General features: G+C 51.6%; 1 protein-coding gene across 1 annotated transcript in view; it reads left to right on the forward strand.

Moving 5' to 3' along the window:
• Positions 1-19972, forward strand: part of ABLIM3 (actin binding LIM protein family member 3) — a 112039-nt gene that overhangs the window by 82090 nt on the left and 9977 nt on the right. The window contains exons 8-18 of the mRNA XM_084635725.1: positions 3047-3105; positions 4683-4754; positions 5241-5396; positions 8404-8433; positions 9485-9614; positions 10620-10718; positions 12639-12689; positions 15239-15373; positions 15709-15773; positions 16534-16681; positions 19908-19937. Coding sequence (XP_084491851.1) covers positions 3047-3105; positions 4683-4754; positions 5241-5396; positions 8404-8433; positions 9485-9614; positions 10620-10718; positions 12639-12689; positions 15239-15373; positions 15709-15773; positions 16534-16681; positions 19908-19937 — 975 coding nt within the window. The remainder of the gene's footprint in view (positions 1-3046; positions 3106-4682; positions 4755-5240; positions 5397-8403; positions 8434-9484; positions 9615-10619; positions 10719-12638; positions 12690-15238; positions 15374-15708; positions 15774-16533; positions 16682-19907; positions 19938-19972) is intronic.

A 19972-nucleotide genomic window follows, 5' to 3' on the forward strand; every position in this document is an offset into this window, starting at 1 on the left:
CAATCACAGCAAGCAGATGGAAATTGGCAGGCGAACTAGGAGTCGAAATCCCTGTGGTGACTTGCCCCAGAAGAGCCCTCTGGAGTGGCTATCACATTAGGCTCAGTCCTGGCTGGCTCATGCAATCATATCTCCAGAGCTGTTGCTAACTTGTGGTTAATGCAAGTTAGCTGTGTTCCAATGGTGTCAGAGAATCTTCCACTGGATCCCTTTGGGGATCATTGAGCCAGGTGGGGGATTCCCAGCCATGGCTAAAGAGCCACCGATCTAGGAACTTCTTTGGCCTCCAGCACTGTAGTGTCTAGAGCATTTCACACTGTTCAGAGGTTAGCCCTCGCCATCCCCTGTGAGGTAAGGAGCTGCCTCCTTGTTCCCATTTTGCAGTGGGAAGGCTGAAGCACAGAGAGAACAGGACCAGTGTTTTCATAAATGGCCACAAGTTTTGGGTGCCCAACTTGAGAAACAGACACACACAATCACGGGCCACTGTTGGTTTAAGGAACATGGTGTCTGAGCTCTCACAGTGAGCCTGGGAATTGAACCAAGATCTCTCAGGTCCCACGCCAGTGCCTTAACCACAAAACCAACCCTCCTCTGTTTCCACGTTCTGCTGAGTGCAGCTCTGAAGGGGTTAAGCCATGCAGCACAGGTAGTGTGCTTGACTGGTTTCAGCAAGAAGGAAATAAATAATCGGGTCTCTGGAGTTGTTCATCCCCCGCTGAAGCTGCCTTTGGGGCTATTTCCAGCTCTGAGGGAGGATGTGTTTTCCCTTAGGTAACCTGCAGCTGCCTGTCGCCCTGAGTCATTAATTACCCCTGTAGGTCTGAGGGGTAATTGCAGGGCTGGGTCCCTCCCGCTCTCACACTGCAGGATTTGTGGCAGGAGCCCTCTGCCCGGGGCTGACTGACTCCTCCGTGAGATGCTAATCGTGTTGGCACGAATACAGGGGAGTGGCCATGCTGTTAGTGTCACGCTGGAATGTCAGCCAGCATGCTCCCAGAAGAGTGCCCCTTGTTTGGTGGAGAGGGAGGGATGTTTTATGAAAGCTCTGCACCTGGCTGTCATCCCTAATGCATGGCCTGTGACAGACCGGTGCTATCATGGCATCCAGGGGCCCAAAATGTGACACCAACAAATGGGTGAAGGAAGAGAAGGGGTCTGGTTTTCTGGCATTGATAATTTATGAACCAGGACTATCGGATCGATTGTGTTGGGTACATGCCCAGTCTGGGGCTGCTACAGCCACGTTCTCACCTTGACTCTGATCCTGAATTCCCTTGGGGGCTGGTTCCTGATCTCACAGGTGAACGTCTAACGTTACCAGCCAAGACCTGAGTTCAAGATTCTGTGTTGCCCCAGGAACAGCTGATTCCAATATGGCCACGTAAAGCAGGGATGGGGCAGGACACTGCTCCGCTGTTTCCAGGAAAAGCACGGAATCCTGAACACAGGTCCTGGTAGGTAGGTAAATGGGGAATGGACTTTCCAGTCGAGGTTTGTTGTTTCTGTCAGTTTTCTACCTGCAAGTTCCCTTTCTTCTGTTTGAAAGTTTATTTTTAAATAATCTGTTCCTTCACCTCTGAGGTGAGCTATTTGTCTGGCATTTGGCTGGTGGTGTTTTAGTCTTCTATCGACCCATCCGCACAATCAGATTCAACAGTGAATGACTTATGTAGCCAAGAGAACCGAGGATCTGTGAGCTTACACTGACCTTTACCAGCCAGTAATCTCGGGCTTTAGGAGCTAGAGAGGCTGCAATGGATTGGAAAGGAAGACTTATGCATTGTTTTGAGGCACAAAAGATCATATTACAGCACTGGTCCAGTGCCTCTGCCTTGCCCTCCTATCCATCAGCCCCAGTCCAAGGACATTCCTGTGGCCACACTATAATATAGAAGGTGCCCAGGAAAGTCAATAAACCTGACAAATCAAAGACTAACAAAGACATTGCTGGGCCTGGGTGCCTGTCGCTTTCCTCCCATCCGGGAGCAGCTGTGCAGCTATGCTGTCTAAGTCTCACTCAGTATTCCATCAGTGAGGGCTCCATTGGAATGTCTTGGTGATTTGATGTAGACTCGCACCATTTACAGGCTCACAGGGTCTCCCATTGACAGACGCATACGTGTAGGAGGGGGATGTTGCACTGGCTTGTTATCTGTGGAGACCTGGATTCAAGTTCAAGTTTACATCACAAGTGAAAGGAATTTGCTGGTCTCCTCCTAATTCTGAAGGAACATTATCATCCCTGTTCATTGTTTTACAATGTGCTTGGTGCTGTACAAGATTCAGATCTCAAAACAGCCCCTGCCCCAAAGAGCTGACAATCTAAAACAGTGGCTCTCAATCTTTCCAGACTACTGGGCCCCTTTCAAGAGTTTGATTGCTCTTGTGTACCCCAAGTTTCACCTCACTTAAAAACAACTTGCTTACAAATTCAGACATAAAATATAAGTGTCATACCATGCTATGAATGAAAAATTGCTAACTTTCTTATTTATGCCATATAATTATAAAATAAATCAATTGGAATATAAATATTGTACTTACATTTCAGTGTATAGTATATAAAGCAGCATAAACAAGTCATCGTATGAAATTTTAGTTTGTACTGACTTTGCTAGTGCTTTTTATGTAGCCTGTTGTAATACAAGGAAAATATCTAGCTGAGTTGATGCTGGAAGACCTCTGTGTACCCCAGGGCTATGCGTACCCCTGGTTGAGAGCCCCTGATCTAAAAGATGCATATGACTTCCAGGCTTTGCTCCCAAGAACCCCAGTACTGGAACAGCAGGAGATGCTGCAGGCCAGGTTTGGGAATTCTCAGCGGAGCTGTAGGATCCAGCACTATAATAGTGAGGGCAGTTGTAAGGCAGGATTGAAGTGCATCTGCAGAGCTGCTTGCAGGTCCAGGACTAAGCTAGCTGGGTGTGCTGACAGTCAGGATGAAGGGGTACTATTACATCTGGTTCTGACTGTGAGTGGAAAGTTTGTCTCTCCAGTGGAGAGTTGAAAGGCTCTGATCTTCTGCTGTTCTCCTGGCTTTCAGGTTCTGAAGTGTGGCACCCGATCTGCAAACAGGCAGCGAGGGCAGAGAAGAAACTGAAGGTAAGCTGGAGCATCAGATGTTCATGATGGAGTTTCTGTGACAGGTGGCTGGGCCAGAAGCACTTTCCAGTGTGCCTCCAAGACAACCAGACATCTCTGAAAGTGCCCCTGAGAGCTCTGGTCCCTGGCTGGAAATGAGTTATGGGGGGAAGACCCAAACTGAGGGGGACCTGCCATACCAAAAACACTGCAAGACCCTGGCCCAAGGGTTAGCACATTCAGCCTCCTGCTTTCCAAAGGGTCCTCTGCAACCCAGAACTTTGAGGATCCCCCTCCCGCCTCAGAGGTTTTGCATTGCAGCCATCATCCTTCTAGCCATGGTGAGTCATGGGCAGGACTCCATTTGAAGAGCAGCTGCAGCTCTGTAAATGTCTGCAGGGAGTGCTGTTGAGCAGTGTGAGGAGGCATCATTCCCCCATACTCCATATGTCATTTCCTCCTCCCCTGCGGAGAGATGCTTCCAGGCCCAGCCCACAGAGTCAGAGACCGGCCAGCCTCTCTGTGCTTTAGTGGGTGTTTGTTTGTTCCGATTGTTAAATTGTAGGTAGACACAAACCCAGGAATGTTCCAGGCCAGGAGAGCAGTCACCATATGGCCCATCAAAGCTGCCTGCCTCTGCACCCTTCATAACATCAGGATAAGCCAGATCAGTCCCTTGCTTCCCTGCTGTCTCAGTGACAGCTTGACAGCCATACTGCAGGATGCAAGCTGCTGTAAAGCGCCTTTCCATCCTGCTGGAAAGTTTGATGACTTGGCCTGCTCAAACCTCTTCTTTGTGCGCCGTTCAGAAGAAGCACTGGGAGGCCTTTGTCCATGGCAAGGCTGCTGACCATGCTCACAGTCCTCAGGTGCACATTGAACATGCATTGTCAGCTGTGGTGCAAAATGCCAGAGCAATGCTGGAATAAACCATGCCTGCCAATTCACTGACAGGCCGTTGTGGGGGTTGGTCTGAAGGACTGAAGTCCTCACTAGAAACAAACTTTTTATGGAAGCAAACCCAAAGATTGTAACAGTCCTTCCCCCTCTTGCCTCTTCTCCCTTCCAAGCCCTGCCCCAGGTTCCCTCTAGTGTTCTCTAGCCTGTATTGCACTTACTCACTGCTGCTCTGTTCAGTTACCATTAGGTATGATTAACAGCGGCATGTGTGTCTGCAACCAGCAGACAACATGCTACATGTCTTTCAGAATCATTCGATTTTAATGGGCAGGGCCTGTCTCGCTGGATCAGAATCTGGCCATTAAAGAGAACTGCACATTTGGACTATGCGAACCCGGACAGAATGCCGATATACAACAATCTTAGTGGTTAGGAGGGAGTACAGAGGGCATTGCTGGGCAGTTTCACAGGTTTATAGCCTGCTGCTGGGGGTGTGGGGGACTTTGGGGGTGCTGTCCTTGTCCTGGAGTTATACAGTGGGGGAAAATTCAGCCCTCATATAAGCAAGTGAAATTCCATTGACTTCAATGGCGTTATGCCTGCCTTGTGCCAAGGCTGGATTTGGTCCCTCAGTCTCCATGATTTGAATGATGGTCAGCTTCAGTTCTGAACCAGTTTGTGGTTTTCTATGCACACAGCACAGAAGAACATCAGAAACCTCCATCTCACCCCCTGGTTCCAGTATTGGTTCCCCCAACCGAGTCATCTGTGTAAGTACAGCTCTGCCGCACAGTCTCCAATGTGATGGGGAAAGGGTGGCTCCATGTGTTCCAGCGGGGACAGGAGGAGGAGATCTCCCTGCACAGATCAGGTTGGGAGCAGCAGGTTCTCAGTTCCAATCTGCAATGCAAGTGATGGGGATGGGAAAGGGGTCTTGGGGGGTAAGTCTACCCTTAGTGTCTGTCTGCCTTGACTTCAGCAGGCCCTCTGTGATGAACGGGAGATCTCGGAAGAGTATTGCCAAGGCAGTTGAACACCATAATCCACCCAGCCCTTTCCCCACTGCAGCCTCTTCTCATCCTGGGAGAATGTTGTGCCTCTCATGAGGACATCTCCTTACATTTTTCCCTTTCCTGTGGTGGCACATCAGTTTGCTCTGATGAGAGCTTCACACTGTATATTCCACCCTCCCTTTCCCTTTTTCCTCATCTTTCTCTCTGTTTCCGTCTCTCTGCCTCTGTCTCTCCCTCTCCTAGGCTAAAGTGGATAATGAGATCCTTAATTACAAAGACCTGGCAGCTCTTCCCAAGATTAAAGCCATCTACGAGGTGCAGCGTCCCGACCTCATTTCCTACGAGCCCTATCACAGATACACATCAGACGAGACGCTGGAGAGATATAGCTATGGGGAGGTACTGAGTCTTAGCATTTGCAGACAGGGACCTCAGGATCTGATGAGGGTTATGGGGTGGTGGGTGGGATGACACAGATTCTTATTACAGTTCGGTGGGTGTAAATCCTGAATAACTCCATTGGCATTAGTGGGGTTACTTCAGATTTACAGTGGGGGAACCAAGAACAGAATCTGGCCTAGAACATCTCCAAGGAGGATTCTTGTCTGTCATCTGGAAATCCAGGATGGACCGGGACAGGAGCGTTGGCTCCAGCCTCCTCCACTGTGGGCCACAAGATTGAGAGCCAGAAAACTGCTACAGCATCAGTTAGCCACAATCTACGAGGCTGCCCATGCTGATGGAGGCCATTAGCGATGGCCACACCACGTAATCTGAAGGGAGTGTTTTGGGGAGAAAGGCAGCCCCAAGGAATGGCTCCTCTGGGGAATGTCCCCTAGTCCATCTGAGCCCAGGAAATGAATGAGGGGGAAAGGGTGTCGCCGCATAACCCTCAGCCCCAGCATAGACTATAAGGACAGATATGCAGCAGGATCACTCTATGGGCACCTGAACTGCTCACGCACCAAATGGTGCTGTTGAAAATCTGATCCTTAACTGCAGCTATTTGCCCAGCAGTCCCTTTTCCAAAGGGCACGCTCCCTTGCTTACATGGGGTGTAGGACAGTGTCACCAGATGGCCTGCTGCAGGGAAGCCTCACCAGTGTCCGCAGAGCAAGGGCCTAGGCAGGACAGCCCTTATCTAATGCTGCCTCCACTGGATGGGAAGGGGAAGGGGGCAGGGAGCTGAATGGTGTTGTCCATGTCCACGGGGATATTAGAAAGAGCTGTGTGGAATGAAACCAACACAGCCCTTGGCATGGCACGTCCTCTGCTCTACTCCTGGAGGTAGGACTGGGACTGCTGGACAATTTCACCCACTTAAATGGGAAGGAGATGAGTGCATGGATTTGACCTGAAAGGAAGCCAGGTCCTGCCTGATCCAGCTCCCACTGAGGACTGCAGAAGCTGAGGGCAAAACTGGGCCCTTTAAAATAGTCACAGAAGAGGCCTTTGTAATAACCGGCAACAACTTCTCTGAAATCTCCAGTGTGAAGCAGGTGCCAGGGTTCATCATGAGCCATCCATCCAGAGCACTCCGCTGTCTGTGCCCTCTGCACCAAGGTGGGAGCAGTGACGCTGTCCTTTGTGTGCAGTGTTCTAGAGCTGTATGGGGCTCTCACCTGCCCGTGAAGCATAGCTCAGGACACAGGCTCACTGTGTTGTGTTGATTTTCCTAATGGCCTCAGATCAGGGCCTTGGGGCACTGAGGGCCTGGTTCTTCTCTCCCTTACACCTGTGTAAATTGAGATTTAGTCCATGGAGGTCGCTGACATTCCACAGTGTAAAACTGGTGTAGGCAAGAGGAGAATGGGTCCCTGGATTCTGGAAAGCACCATACAGGGGAAGCTAAGAAAACACCCCTGCTGGCTTCTGGATTCCTTGCACCTCTGCTTTTTCTCAGTTGTGTCTTAGTCCCAGGTCTAAGGGTGGTTGGCTTGTGAGTTGGCTAAGGCAACTGCCCCGAGGCTCTCTACAGCACTGTACATTGGGGGCTCTGCAGCCTTTCATCTATATGAGCTGCGCCTACAAATGATCTCTGGATAAAGCAGAGAATGCAGGTTGCCATGTCAGGGCCTCTTGTGGACAGCGACATGGCCTATGACACAGACAGAGATGGCATGCAGTGGCACAGACCTCCAACACCAGGGGATAGTGCAACTGAGAGGGCAACAGAGAGGTAGCATGGGAAGCTACTGTCCATCAGATGGCTCAGCAACATGCTGTTACCGAGGGCTCACAACGCTGTGAGGTGGGGTTTGGAACCTTTTGCTGTGGGTGGGTCTTGCTGTATTTGCTGCTGTCTGGTATAAACCCCTGGATTGATGCAATTTCAGTGTGTTGTACAGACAGCCCAGTGCTGCTCTTGGTGGCATCTTCTGACCCCTGTATGTGCATGGTAGGTCACGAGGCTGTGTTTCATAGTGGGATGGTGTCTCCTGTGAACCCAGCTGACCTCGCTTAGCTCCCATCTGTTTTTATCCTCCCCATTGAGTTAGTTGTGGCTGTTTCACGAGCTCCAAGGGACGCCTCAGCGAGGAGCTTTCACAGCCAGACATTCGCATCTGGAGCTTCCCAGGTTCAGCCTGTCCCTTCTCATCCTCTGAGGGCATTTCTCCTCACCTTCCTCATCTGTGCAGCTGCTGTAATGTCACCATTTGTATGTGAAACTCAGACAGTCAGGAGAGAGGAGAAATCCCCTCTGAACGCTAGGGTCTGGGTTGGCAAGAGCAGGACCCTCTTGGACTTAGCATTATATCTGGAGTCTTGCTACAAGCATGCAGAGCTGGGCACTTTGTGAACCGGTCAGACTCCGTAGACACGAGCAGGCAAGGAGTTGATTTACGGGCTCCAAGGGCTGATTGTTTCAGTTGTTTCCAAACTGGGAAAGCCAAGCTTGGATGGCTTCACTCTCCCATACACTGTGTATCCCAGCATGAGGCAAATACCAGCGTGGCCATGGGAGCACCTGCCTGCCAGCTCCAGTGAAGGGGAAGGGGGATATTCTGCATCAAATGACAGAAGCTGAAGAATTCCCCCAAAGTCTTTCTTCCCTTCCCCAGGAGATGGGGGAGAAATGAGTTGCTCCCTTGAGTTCCTCCACCAGGCATTTCTCCTGGAGCAGTGGCTGGATGGGATCAAAGCAGCCCCGCTGCACTCCAGCCTGGACTCAGAGTAGCTGAGGTGGAGGGACAGGGTGCTATGTATTTCCCAGTGATGGAGCCTTCTCTTCCACAGGCTTCCCTCAGTGCCTGGCCATTTTAATGAGGTTGTGGTTTTACTAAGAGGGCTGTAATTTTGGGCAGATGAAGTGCTATGAGGTCCGGGTCAGTCACATTGACCATTCATCATGTCCCTCTCTCTTCTCTCCCTCCTGCGCTGTCTCTGGTCCTCCTGCCCCCTCCAGTCCCTTGGAACGCTGTCTCCATATTCTCAGGTAAGCACACTGTGTTCTGGAGACCTCTGGGACCACAAGGCTGGAGGTGGGTGGGACCTGCATGGAATTATAACTGAAGGATTTGGCTGGACCAAGGGGACCCCTCAGGCCTGACAATGCAGTTTCTGAATGGAGGCAGTTGTTGGGCTGAATCCCTTCTTGCTGTAACTCTATTGAAGTCAGTGGAATTACTCCGAGAGTGAATTTGGCTTGTGATGCTAAAGCAGTAATTCTACTGGAAGTTGCTTTCTTCAAGTTAGGACTGCAGTGCCAGCCCGACAGTCCTGCCATGCTTTCCTGAGATTGCTGTGGAACAGGGAACAGGGCCCGGGTGCTCAGCCCTGATGTAAGAGGGGGGAGATCTTTGTTACACAAAGGTGGGCCCATCAGTTGCATCTTGGAGCAATGTTGACAGTTTCTGGAGAGAGCTGCATCCAGTCCTCCTTGGCCAAAGCAGTGGGTGGAGGAGGAAGCATCACGCTTTTGGGGACATTGTGAGGGGAACAAACAGGGAATTCTCCAGGCACCAAGAAAGTCAAACCACCATATAATGGGAATGTGGTATTTCTCAGCGGCTCTGCTTGCAAAGATCCATTGCAGGGGACACACACGACTCCAGATAGCTATTTCTGTTAAGCCCCATGCATGCTGAGAGGAGCAGAGCTCACATGGGAGATGCATGACTTGTTGTCTCTAAGTGCCAGATGGTTGCTTTGCACTGTACACTCATTCCACAGCCACACACAGGCCTGTGCACCACCCAGCTCACCACACCCACTGCACCTTTACATCACAGAGGCTTTACCCTGTCCAAGCTGAGAAGAGTCAGTGACCCTGGCTGCCATGGGGGGAGGGGAGAAGTTTCCCTGAAGGAAAGAGAAGACCCTGCCTTCCTGAAAAGCTGTGACTCTGCCTAGACAAACACCTCCTTCCCCCACTCTATGACTCCTTTATGAGGCCTTGTTTCAGCTATCTCCATGCCCCACAGCCTGAGGCGCATGTACCTTCTCCGACCCATGCCCTTTATTCACATCTCCTTTCACCCATCCAGGATATCTATGAAAGTATTGACATACGACAGAGACGGGCCTCCAGCCCGGGCTACATCGACTCCCCCACCTACAGCCGCCAGGGCATGTCTCCCACCATCCCACGCTCCCCACATCATTACTACCGCTCAGGTAAGGACACTGGCCCACCCCCCACCAGGCCTGGCCCTGGTTAAAACAGCCAGTGGAGAGCAGCAGAGCAGCGTGCTGGGATCACAAGGACACGCACGCCTCTCCCGGAGGCCTCGGCCATCCCTTTGGCAGCAGCACAAGTCATGTTGGGGAAATCCCAACTCCGAACAAGGAGGAGTTAAATTCGACAGTGCCTGTAGGATGCTGGGAAAGGGGATTTCCTCTCTGAGGTGTGTGTGCCGGAGAGAGTGGAGTGACCTGCCTTTGGCTGCCTCATGCACAATCCAGTTCAGCCGATTCCGCTCCCTGAGGCCTTCCTCCTGTCTCATAACCAACTCAGTCACAGCGTCGCCCCATCACTACAGAAAATCCGAGATGGTGGCTCCATGCCGGCACTGGAACTAGAGGTGCAGCTGGTGCTCGACTTGCTTATCGTGGGAAGCGAGGGATGCATCAGAATGCATGTACCTGTCAACGTGGGGGGTGACTCCTCACACACACCCCGGCTAGCCCATCTTCGGGTGAGGAAGCAGGGCACAGCTGTACCTTGAGATCTGAGGGGAGAGGCGATGGGCAGGAAAACCCAGAGAGAGATGAGTCTGGCAGACTGGTTTCCCCGCCGTGTTGTTCAGTAAGGCTCCAACCCTTGTAGATAAAGCTCTTAGCACAGTCGCCATCAAAGACTGCCCTACCAGTGAGAATGACAGGGGAATCCTGGACAGGAGTCTGGGGCCCCTGCAATGGGTTCTGGGCTAGGCCCCTGAATGGCATGCACCCGTGGATTTCCCTCTGGTTCCCGTCTACCCCTGTCTATAAACCCTGAGTTCCTCCCTCACGACGTGTGTAGGAAACCCCACCCCCATCCATCCATCCCTTCCTTCCTCCCCAGCCATTGACTCACACGTGGCTTGCTGCTCTTCTAACATGGCTGCATTTAACACCAGTTTTCTTCTGCTTCTTGTTCTCTCTCAATCACTGTCACTCCCTCTGATCCGCACTTTCCAGGCACAGAGAGTGGGCGCAGCTCCCCCTACTATAGCCAGTTAGATGTGAGGTCTTCTACTCCAACCTCATACCAAGCTCCCAAGCATTTCCACATTCCAGGTAGGCTCTGGAGACCTCCGGCCTGTGGGGAGCACTGTGTCTATTGCATGCATGTATGTGCTGTATGTGTGTATCGCATGAGTAGCACCACTGCCTGCCTACAGTCAGCTAGCAGCAGCAGGACACGTCCTACGGTAAAGGCCATCCATAAACAAGACCTGCAGCTTTAACCCCACCTAAACTTCCCATCGTCCAGAGTCTGCTATACCTTCCCCTGCCATTTCCCACTGCCTCCTGCCCCCCACAAAGTGAAATTCCCTGCAAGGACCCTGCCCTCCCTTCCCTAGCAGATCACAAGGCAAAGCTTTTCTGATTAGAACCTTTTCTATACCCATTCTTTACAGATGATTTATTTTATACTCCTCCTACTCCCCCTAGGGCCCGGTGCACCCTTCCCCCAGAGTCTTCTGGGCTTGCCAGATGGCTGCTCCCCTCCAGCAGGGACTCCAGGGGGCCACCAGGTAAGGCCCACTGCCCCCTCAATCCATCCACAGATCTTCGGAGGGGTTGGGAGGGAAACAAGCACCTGTCCCACTTCTTCAGGATACGCATTAGGGCAGCAAGAAGGTACTCACTCCCCCTCCCAGCTGCAGTCACAGGGACAGACTGGACCATTCGTCAAATCCAAAACTATCCACTCAGTCCACGTAAAGCAAACCCACCCTAATAAGTTCAAGGGACCTTGACCTGTGCCCCCTTCTAAAGCCATTTAACTGGCTCTCAAGTTCACCTTCAAGATGGGCCTGAACCAAACCCACAGACTTGGGTGGTGGGGTGCTGACTGCAGACCTAGATTCCTTATGTTGCAGTTAGCCCCTGTCTCTAGAGTGGGCCGAGCTGGTGACCTGGGACCAAAGGCACCCAGATTTTGCGGGAGGTGTTTAAAAAATCCAGGCCACCTTTAGTATGCACATACACAGTGCAGAATTAGCATCTCTCAAGGAAGATACCAAGGGCCTGGACTGGAGCTGCAGCCTCACAGCCTTCTCCTCATGCTTGCCCATGTAACCAATCCATGGCAGCAGCCATCACCATGGTGACCAGCTCTACACACACCTGCAGGGTCCCATGCTCCTTGCAATGGCCCTATCTCCACCCTCTCCCTGTCTGGCCACCCCACCACCACAGCTATATGTGGTCCCCTGCCCGTTTGCTGATGTCTTTTATGGATGGCCCCATCCCTGCTCCGCCAGCTCAGCTGATAGGCCCTAGCGCTGGTAGGGTAGCTATAGGCACAGTCTCCAGGTTGCTTCCTCTTCCCAGCTAGCTCTATTTCCCTTGCTGAAAGAGGCTTTGGCTGATGATGTTGGTTTGCTCTCAGGTGGATCATGGATAGTTCTTCTAGATGCCTGCACCCCCAAGAAATGATCTCCCTCCTAAAAATCCATCAGTAACTACTCCATGGGGCTGACTGACAGAGACGTATCCCCAGATCCTGGGTCTCTAGGTGTCCCCTCTCCCTCTTCCCCTCCGAGACACCTTTGTCTGAGAAGAGCCAACAGTGGGGACAGGAAGAAGAAGCATCTGCCATTCTGTCAGTGCATGGTGTTAACACTCAGCATGTTCACTGCATGTCCTCTAGCACACACACGACCTCTCTACCCTAGGGTTTTCTGTAGCACCCATCACCATAGTATACGGGTGCTTAGCTTCCAAAACAGGTTTAACCCTCTTTCTCCCCCACCTCAGAAGTCAAACCAGACACTGATCCATCTTTGATGAAATGCCTTGGAATTAGGTTGCATTTTTTTGCTTAAAGTCCATGGAGGTGAAAAACGTTGAACGTAACAGATGAGTGACTGGGGGTTTGCACCTCCTCTTCCAGGCCCTCTCCATATCCACTGTTCCCAGCAAACACACACTGACTTCCATGTCTTTTCTTTTCTTTTCTTTTCTTTTCTTTTCTTTTCTTTTCTCCAGCTGCCGGAGAGAGTAACATCTACCGGAAACCCCCCATCTATAAACGACACGGTATAGTCTGAGTGTTGCTTTGGGGTGATTGCCAATTACTTAATAGTCCTGACATTGGAAGGGCCAGACAGAGATTAGGGACCAGTTACGCTGCTGAGTAACTTCTTGGACTAGGACAGGGTTACTCCAGATTCTCACCGGTGTGAGACCGAGATAAGATTAATCTAGGACAGAGGGGAATGGCATTGTTAGGCAGAGGGTTAGGTTGTGGGGATGCCCTGGCAGGCGCAGGAGGAGGTGGCGAGAAAGGCTGGAGGTGCTGGCAAAGGTGGTGGCGGCATTTGCTCGGGCGTGGGATTTAGTGCAGGCACAAAGCTGTGACATTTCACATTGCCTTCAGCAAAAAGCCCAGGAGGTAGGAGTGAGAAGTTGAGTGGCACAGGAGATCTATCTGCTTACCTGTTATTTGGAGGTTCAATCCCCTCCTCAAATATAACACCAGGTTGGATATTTGTCTCCAGTGCTCAGCAGTTGCCAAAGCTGGGAAAGCAGGTGATGAAGGTCAGGACTGAGGGACAGTGTCAGAGTATGGGGGGGACAGGGACTGGAATGGCAGGGGATGAGAGGGTGCTGCAGGTCAAGAGCCTGAAGGGCATTAACAGCAGAGTGTAGGGCTGGAATAAGAGGTGTGCTGCGGGTCAGGGTGCACTGTCAGAACTGTGAGGAGAGAGGAGTGAGCAGAAAGTGCTTTTTTTACACTAGCCATAATATAAATTACCTGGAAAAAACTAAAAAGGGAATCCCAACTTCCTGAAAACCCCTGACCGTCCCAGGCGGACATTACAGATTGAAAGAGAGTGTTGGTAACCTGGAGAGAGTGAACCCCGGTGAGGGCTGGGGTTGTGGGAGTGGGAGATGTCTGGGGAGGTGGCACAAGGGCGCCTGGCACCAGCCAGGCCCTTGCTGAGGAGGACTTGTTGTGTGCTCACCAACTTGCTTCGTGTACCAGCTTTTCCTGTGAAACCGTAACTCTGTCTCTCCTTTCTCCCTCCGTGCGTCTCTCCTGTCCTGTCTGCCTAACACCCTTAACGCCCCCTGCTGACTGTCTGCACCCCTCTGCGCTGTAAGTAGCTGCCTTTGCCATGTTCTCTGGACTGACCCCTGGCATGTTACTGGGGGGCTCTGAGCACTTTTAGCTGGCCAGGCCTTGAGGTTGAGTTTGGCACCGTCTCTCTGAGCTCACCATAAGCCCAGGTGGCAGCAATCCTGCCGGGATGCTCTCTGCCCCTCGTGTGCTTGCTGAGGAAGAGATTAGTTCTGAAGAGGCAGCCATTTTGTTTTCTTAACCATATGAGCAGGAGCCTCCAACGTTTGGCCGTCTGGCCTGAAGCCAACCTAGAGTCCTTTTGTGCACGGAGGGGTGACCCCATCCCACTGCTGCTGCGGGCTGTAGCTCTTCAGCACAGGAGCTGTGGGCCTGAATTCATGGCTGTAACTAGAGCCAACAACATTGTGCATGGGGCTCCCCTTACACACACACACACACACACAAAACCCACCACGTCACCTCCCCCATCCCTTCAAACACGCCCTTTGGGAAGCTCACGCCTTCCCTCTGCCCTGTCCCGGGGCTGTGCCCCTTGCCTCTGGATCTCTGCTCAGGCTCAAAAAGTCCCCAGGACACTTTTACTGCCCTTTTCTGGTGATGACATTGAATTCCTGGGGTGAGGTTACCTAGGGAGGGAGGAGAAGCTGGTCTCAGTAGCACTAGTGTTTTCCTGCTTCCTTGGTTGGTGCAGTAGGAAAATTGTAGGTTGAAGAGGAAGAGTAAGAAATTAGTACCAGCCAGCATCACAGTGGGCTCTGGATCGGCACCATCCTGGTGGCTACCTTGTAACTCAGCCTGGCAGCCAAAGGCTCTGCATCATGATGTCATGGCATTTGCACCTCAGCGCCGTGGACTCAGAGCAAGATGCAAGGCTGGCGTGGAGTGCAGGGGACAGAGCCCTGACAATCCGAGTGCTTGGCAACCTATTCCGACCGATTCTCTACAGAGCTGCTGTGTGCAACTGAGCCTGGGGCTGGGTGCTGGGAGTTACAGGGTTCTGTTCCCAGTTCTACCACTGTCCTGCTGCATGACCTTAACTTCCCCTCTCTGTGCCCCCGCTTCACCATCTGTAGAATGTGGGTGATGCTACTGACCTCCCGGCAGTGCGAGGTGTGATCAGTTAATGTTTGTCCAGCACTTTGACCATGGACTATTACCAATCAGGACAGGAGACCTCAAGCCACTGGGGAGAGTGGAGCAGGGGGATGTGCCACACCCCCCGCTGGATCTCCAGGTCCATTGGGTGACCCAACAGCCTCAGCCAGATCACTACCTCCATTGGCTGCCCTTTACTTGGGGGACATACCTGGCCCCTCAGGCTTTGGGGAGAAGCTGTTCTCTCCAAACTGTTCTCTCCAAACTGAAGCCAGCTGAGGGGGCTCCACTTACTGGAGTTGGGAGGCACTTGGTTGTCTGTGTGGGACAGCCATGGTGATGCTGACAGCATCTCCTCCAGAACTTGGGTTTCCTTCCTAAATCTCACGATCTGTTGCTTTTGCAGACAATCCACCTGCAGCCACCAAAAGCAAAACCAGCGAAGACATTGCACAGTCCTCCAAATACAGCCCAGCCTATTCCCCGGACCCATACTACCACTCAGAGTCCGAGTACTGGCTTTTCCAAGGTTCGCCCAAAGGTAATGAGGGAGCCCAGACCTGCCCTGGGTGCGACCAAGGCCACAGGAAGCCCAATAACAACCTTTGCATGTGTCATTTTCTGGGAGGGAGTTGACTTTGAGCCCTTATTCCCCAGGCAAGGCCCAGTGCTGAGGGCATGTAAGTTAAATCAAGGGTAGGCACCAATGGAAGATGATGACTCATCTAGGACCTGCAGTCCCCTCAGCCTTTGGATTATTTGCCATGCACATTCACCTTGGGTCCCAGCGCTAGCAATCCCGCCTGGGTGTCTGCCTGCTGTTTGTATTTGTCCATGTTGTGCATTTGACTGGGCCTGACCCCTGTCTCCTTGCAGCACCGCGAGCCCGCAGATTCTCATCAGGGGGAGAAGAGGACGGGTTTGACCAGGGGATGCACAAGGTAAGTGGCTGTCTCATCCCTTCCCCACTGACCCACTGGTATCTCCTCTCAACTCCTCCCCTGAGAGAGAAATGCAACAGAGGAAACAAGAGGAGAGCTGGTGGCGAGGTTGGAGGCCACACGCCCTGGCAGGGATCATGGCAGAGAGCCAGGAAAGACTGCCTTGGCCCAATCTCCTTGTTCGGAGATCACAGCTGGGGTAAATCTGTGACATCTGCTTTTTCCAGATGCTTCTGCCCCAGGAGTGGGTCTTGTGCCGTCTACATGCTGTGGGCCCCTCCATTCCAGGCTCAGGCCTTTCCAGGGGAAGCCGGTGCACTAGGTCGCCCAGGCCCACTTGTTCCTTGGTGCCTTCCTTCCCTTCATGGACTTTCTCCTTCCTTGCACAGACACCCACAGACCTAATGACTTTGGCTAAGAACCCTCTCCTATGAAATGTGACCAGGGGGAGGGTGGAGCTGCCATATGGGGCAGGTGTTGCTTGGGGAGGGGAAGGAGCCAATGTGTTCACCAAGGGGCACCAAGCCCTCTTTGCTGGCTGGGTGCTGGGTTGGATGTGAGAACCATAGGGAGGGCTGGCCTTACCTGCTCTGAGTGCAGGACCAGCAAACTCCAGCATTAGTGGCATTGTGTGCTGACACCGTGATGGGGTGATGCTGCCGTGGTAATGTCAGCAGCTGTGCTGCCGCTGTTGGTTGGCAGAGAACTTCCCGTCCGTGTCTGAAGCGTTTTCCTTTCCGTCTCCCCTCGCGGTGCCTAGATCCAGAGCGGCATCGGCAGGTTGATCCTGAAGGAAGAGATGAAGGCACGATCCAATTCTTACGCTGACCCCTGGACGCCGCCCCGCAGCTCAGCCGGTAGCAGAGAGGCCCTGCACACAGCCGGCTACGAGAGCTCACTGAACGGCTGTAAGGAATGCGAAGAGCACCATAGCAGCAGCGGGCAGGCTTCTCGGATCACACAAGATGAAGAGCTTGTGGTTTCTAATTGGTTGGGAGCTGGCTGACGTTTGGGGTTGTGAATGAGATAAACAGTCTTTCACCCCCAATGCCCAGATGTACACAGGCTGGATCGGATCCAGCCATGTGAGCGTGAAAGGATCCATAGGGCTGGCCAGCAATCTCTCCCAGCAGGGGGCTGTTCTGTGGCCGGGGGAGGGGGGTAGAAATGAGTTGGTGGGTCTCAGACTATGTGGCCACATCACAAAAATCAGCCATTGGCTTTGCTATCTCTTCTTCCCACCACATACTGTGTTCCCACTTCTACTTCCATTACAAGGGCACGACCTGGCATGAGGTGTTGGCATGGTGGGGAAGAAAGAACACCTGAACCAGAGCCTTTCAACACGGCTGGAGAGGTTGGATGTTTGTAAGGGACATAGTTTGCCCCAAGAAATTAGTCTTGGACAATTCTTTCCCCTGCTGGCTGCATCAGGGAACCATCTGTCCTTTACACACACTCCCCTAGGCATGTGTACAAGGCCAAGTGTTTGGGTCTATGCTTCAGGTATTTGGTGCTTGTGTTTGGTTTTTTGAATGCCTCAGGGAGCCAGAATAACATCAGATCCGTCTGTTAGGGTATTTGAGCGCCTAGATGGTGGAGAAGCCTTGAGGAGACCAGAGCTTGTGTTAGTTTGGTCCCATAGCTATATCCATGAGGCAAAGAAATGACAAACACAAAGACAAATACAGCTCCCGAGATCATTGGGCTTAGCTGAGTTTCTCTGGGAGCCCCTTGTCATTGTGAGTTAGGGGTGCCCGTTCGTAGGGCTGCCACGCAGTCAGTCCCACCTTCATTTTCTGTGGACTGGGAAATTCAGGCCTACAAAGAAATAACACACCTGTCTGGTCACTAGATGGCACCGTAGCCAACTTGCCAGCTCATCCTCCATTTGGCCTCTTAGTTGGACTGAGTTCCTATGGAGGAGTTCGCTGGCTGCTCTGGTGGTGATGCTCCTGCCCGCTATGGGGTCTCAGTAGTGCCACTCTCTGAAAACAGGGATATTTCAGTGCTGCTTGGAGGCGGGTCCGCCAGGGGATATAAGGCATGGAGTAGGGGGAGGTTCCTGCCCATGCACAAGCCCTGCTGCTCTGGCTGAGGTCCCATAATCGCATCAGCTCTCAGAGGGAGGGAGCAGTAGAGGCAGAACCTGCTGCCACTGTTAACAGACCCGTTAGCAGTTCTCCATATGGCCAGAGTAATTGTGGCCTTAAAAGGCAGCTCTGAGCTTCCCAAGGCTGCAGTCTCGTCAAGGCTTCAGATGCAGTCTCCCCTCTGCAGATGGGCAGAGCCACCTCCCTCAGCCCCAGTGGCCAAGCTCGCAAGATGCTGCAGGAGCTGCGAATAGTGATATGGAGGATGGGCCCACTGCATCCGTGCTCTCAGGCCTTTGTAGAGAGGGAGCATGTCTAGTGGTTAGAGTAGCAATCTAGGCATCAGGAGCTCTGGGTTCTAATCCCCACTCTGCCACTAACTTACTGTGTGGTCCTTTCTCGCTCTGTGCCTCAGTTTCCACATCTGTAAAATGAGGGCAAATCCTTCTGGGAATGTGGGTGGGAGGGTTTGTATTAATTTAGATGGAATAAAGGGGCACAGAGAGTTAAAGGTATTAACATGACCCGGTCTCTGTCCAACATTAAACAGTGTTAAACAAGGTTCGGTGTTTAGTATATAGAGACTTCAGTCAGTCTGTTTAGTACCATGGCAAACACCCTGTTAAAAATCCTTAGTAACCCATTATTAAAGATACAGAAAAAGATGGAAAACTAGTTAAAGCATTTGAAATGTCAAATATTAAATTGGGCTTTCATTTTAACAACGTCCCTCATTCCCTTTAAAAAAAAAACGTTGTTTGACAGTTTCTTAGGTGGTATGAGAGATGGTAATAACTGTCCTTTTTAGGTAAAAGAGAAGAAGTTAGTTGAGATGGGCTGGAGCTGTTGTTAAAGTCCAGTCCCATTTCCTGAGAAGAGAAAACAAGATAAACACAAAAAGGGGAGAGAAAAGAACAGCAACGATGGAAAATGCAGCTTCTGTCTCTGGTTCTGACTTTCACTTGCAACCTCTCTGCTGGAGACACACAGGCCCATCACATGGTTTTATCAGCCAATCGGAGACCTGGAAAACTCGTACCAGCATTGCGCTGTTTAGAGCATTGCTTTTAGCTGCCTCTTTCTGGTCACAGACTTACAGCATTGTTGCAAAATCCATAGTCTTGGCCAGCTAAGCCTGACAGAAGCTAAAAAGGAGAGAGTTAGGAAAGAAAGGAAATTAGATGGGCAAGGAAGAGGACATATGCCAGGGAGGAAAGAGAGAGAAAATCTCACATCCCAGGTGATATTTGGAATTAGGCTGGAACTGGTGGAAGTTGCGGTGTCATTTAGGTCCCTGTCTCTGGCCCAGTCTGATCAGGACATCTGTCAGAATTAGGACAAAGAAGGTCCAGGATATGGTGGGGTTGGCAGCCATGATGGTGAAGCTCTCTCCAGCAGTTAATTTTCCCCCAGTGTCTCTTTCATTAAGGACCCCAAAAGGGAGTGATGGGTGGAATAGCCCATCCCTTCATTTTGTCCACCAATTAGGCCTAGTTTCTGACACACCAATTTTGGTTCACTGATTTCTGGTTCCACACTTTTCTTGTTTATCGCGCATGAGCTTAACCCAGCCCTTGCGTTAGATCAATAGGCCTTTGTGTGTGGACTTGTTCAGTCTTTCTGTCTCCTTGGCATACCTGTTCCCATCAAGATCTGTTGTTACAGCTCATTGTGACCTTTTATAAACTTCCACTCACTTGTTATAGCTGAGCTCATAGAGTAAGTCTGCAGGCCCAGTTACCACAACAGGCAGGAAGGCTCAGCTCACCCATATTCATAAAGCACTTTGAGATGCTCACTTGGAAGGTGCTGTGAAGAGAAAGGGTAAATGCTGTGGAGATGAAAGCGGTGGGAGGGAGGGTGGGGTAGTGCTGGGAGAAGCAGAGAATGCTGTGAAGTGAGGTTGTCCTTGGCCATGGAAGCAAGGTGAGGGATCCCGGTCTCTGAAAACCCAGATCCTCTTGCCTGGTAGGGCTTTTTATCACAGTAAATGCCTTTCTGCCTCTGATGTGCTGACTTTCTGCTTTGTCTCTCATTGCAGCTCCCCGGACACATTACCTAGCTGACAGTGGTATGTATATCTTCCCCCTCCCTTCCACTCTGTGA

The sequence above is a fragment of the Lepidochelys olivacea genome (assembly GCF_965140295.1).
Source record: "Lepidochelys olivacea isolate rLepOli2 genome assembly, chromosome: 8".
Lineage (NCBI taxonomy): Eukaryota > Metazoa > Chordata > Testudines > Cheloniidae > Lepidochelys > Lepidochelys olivacea.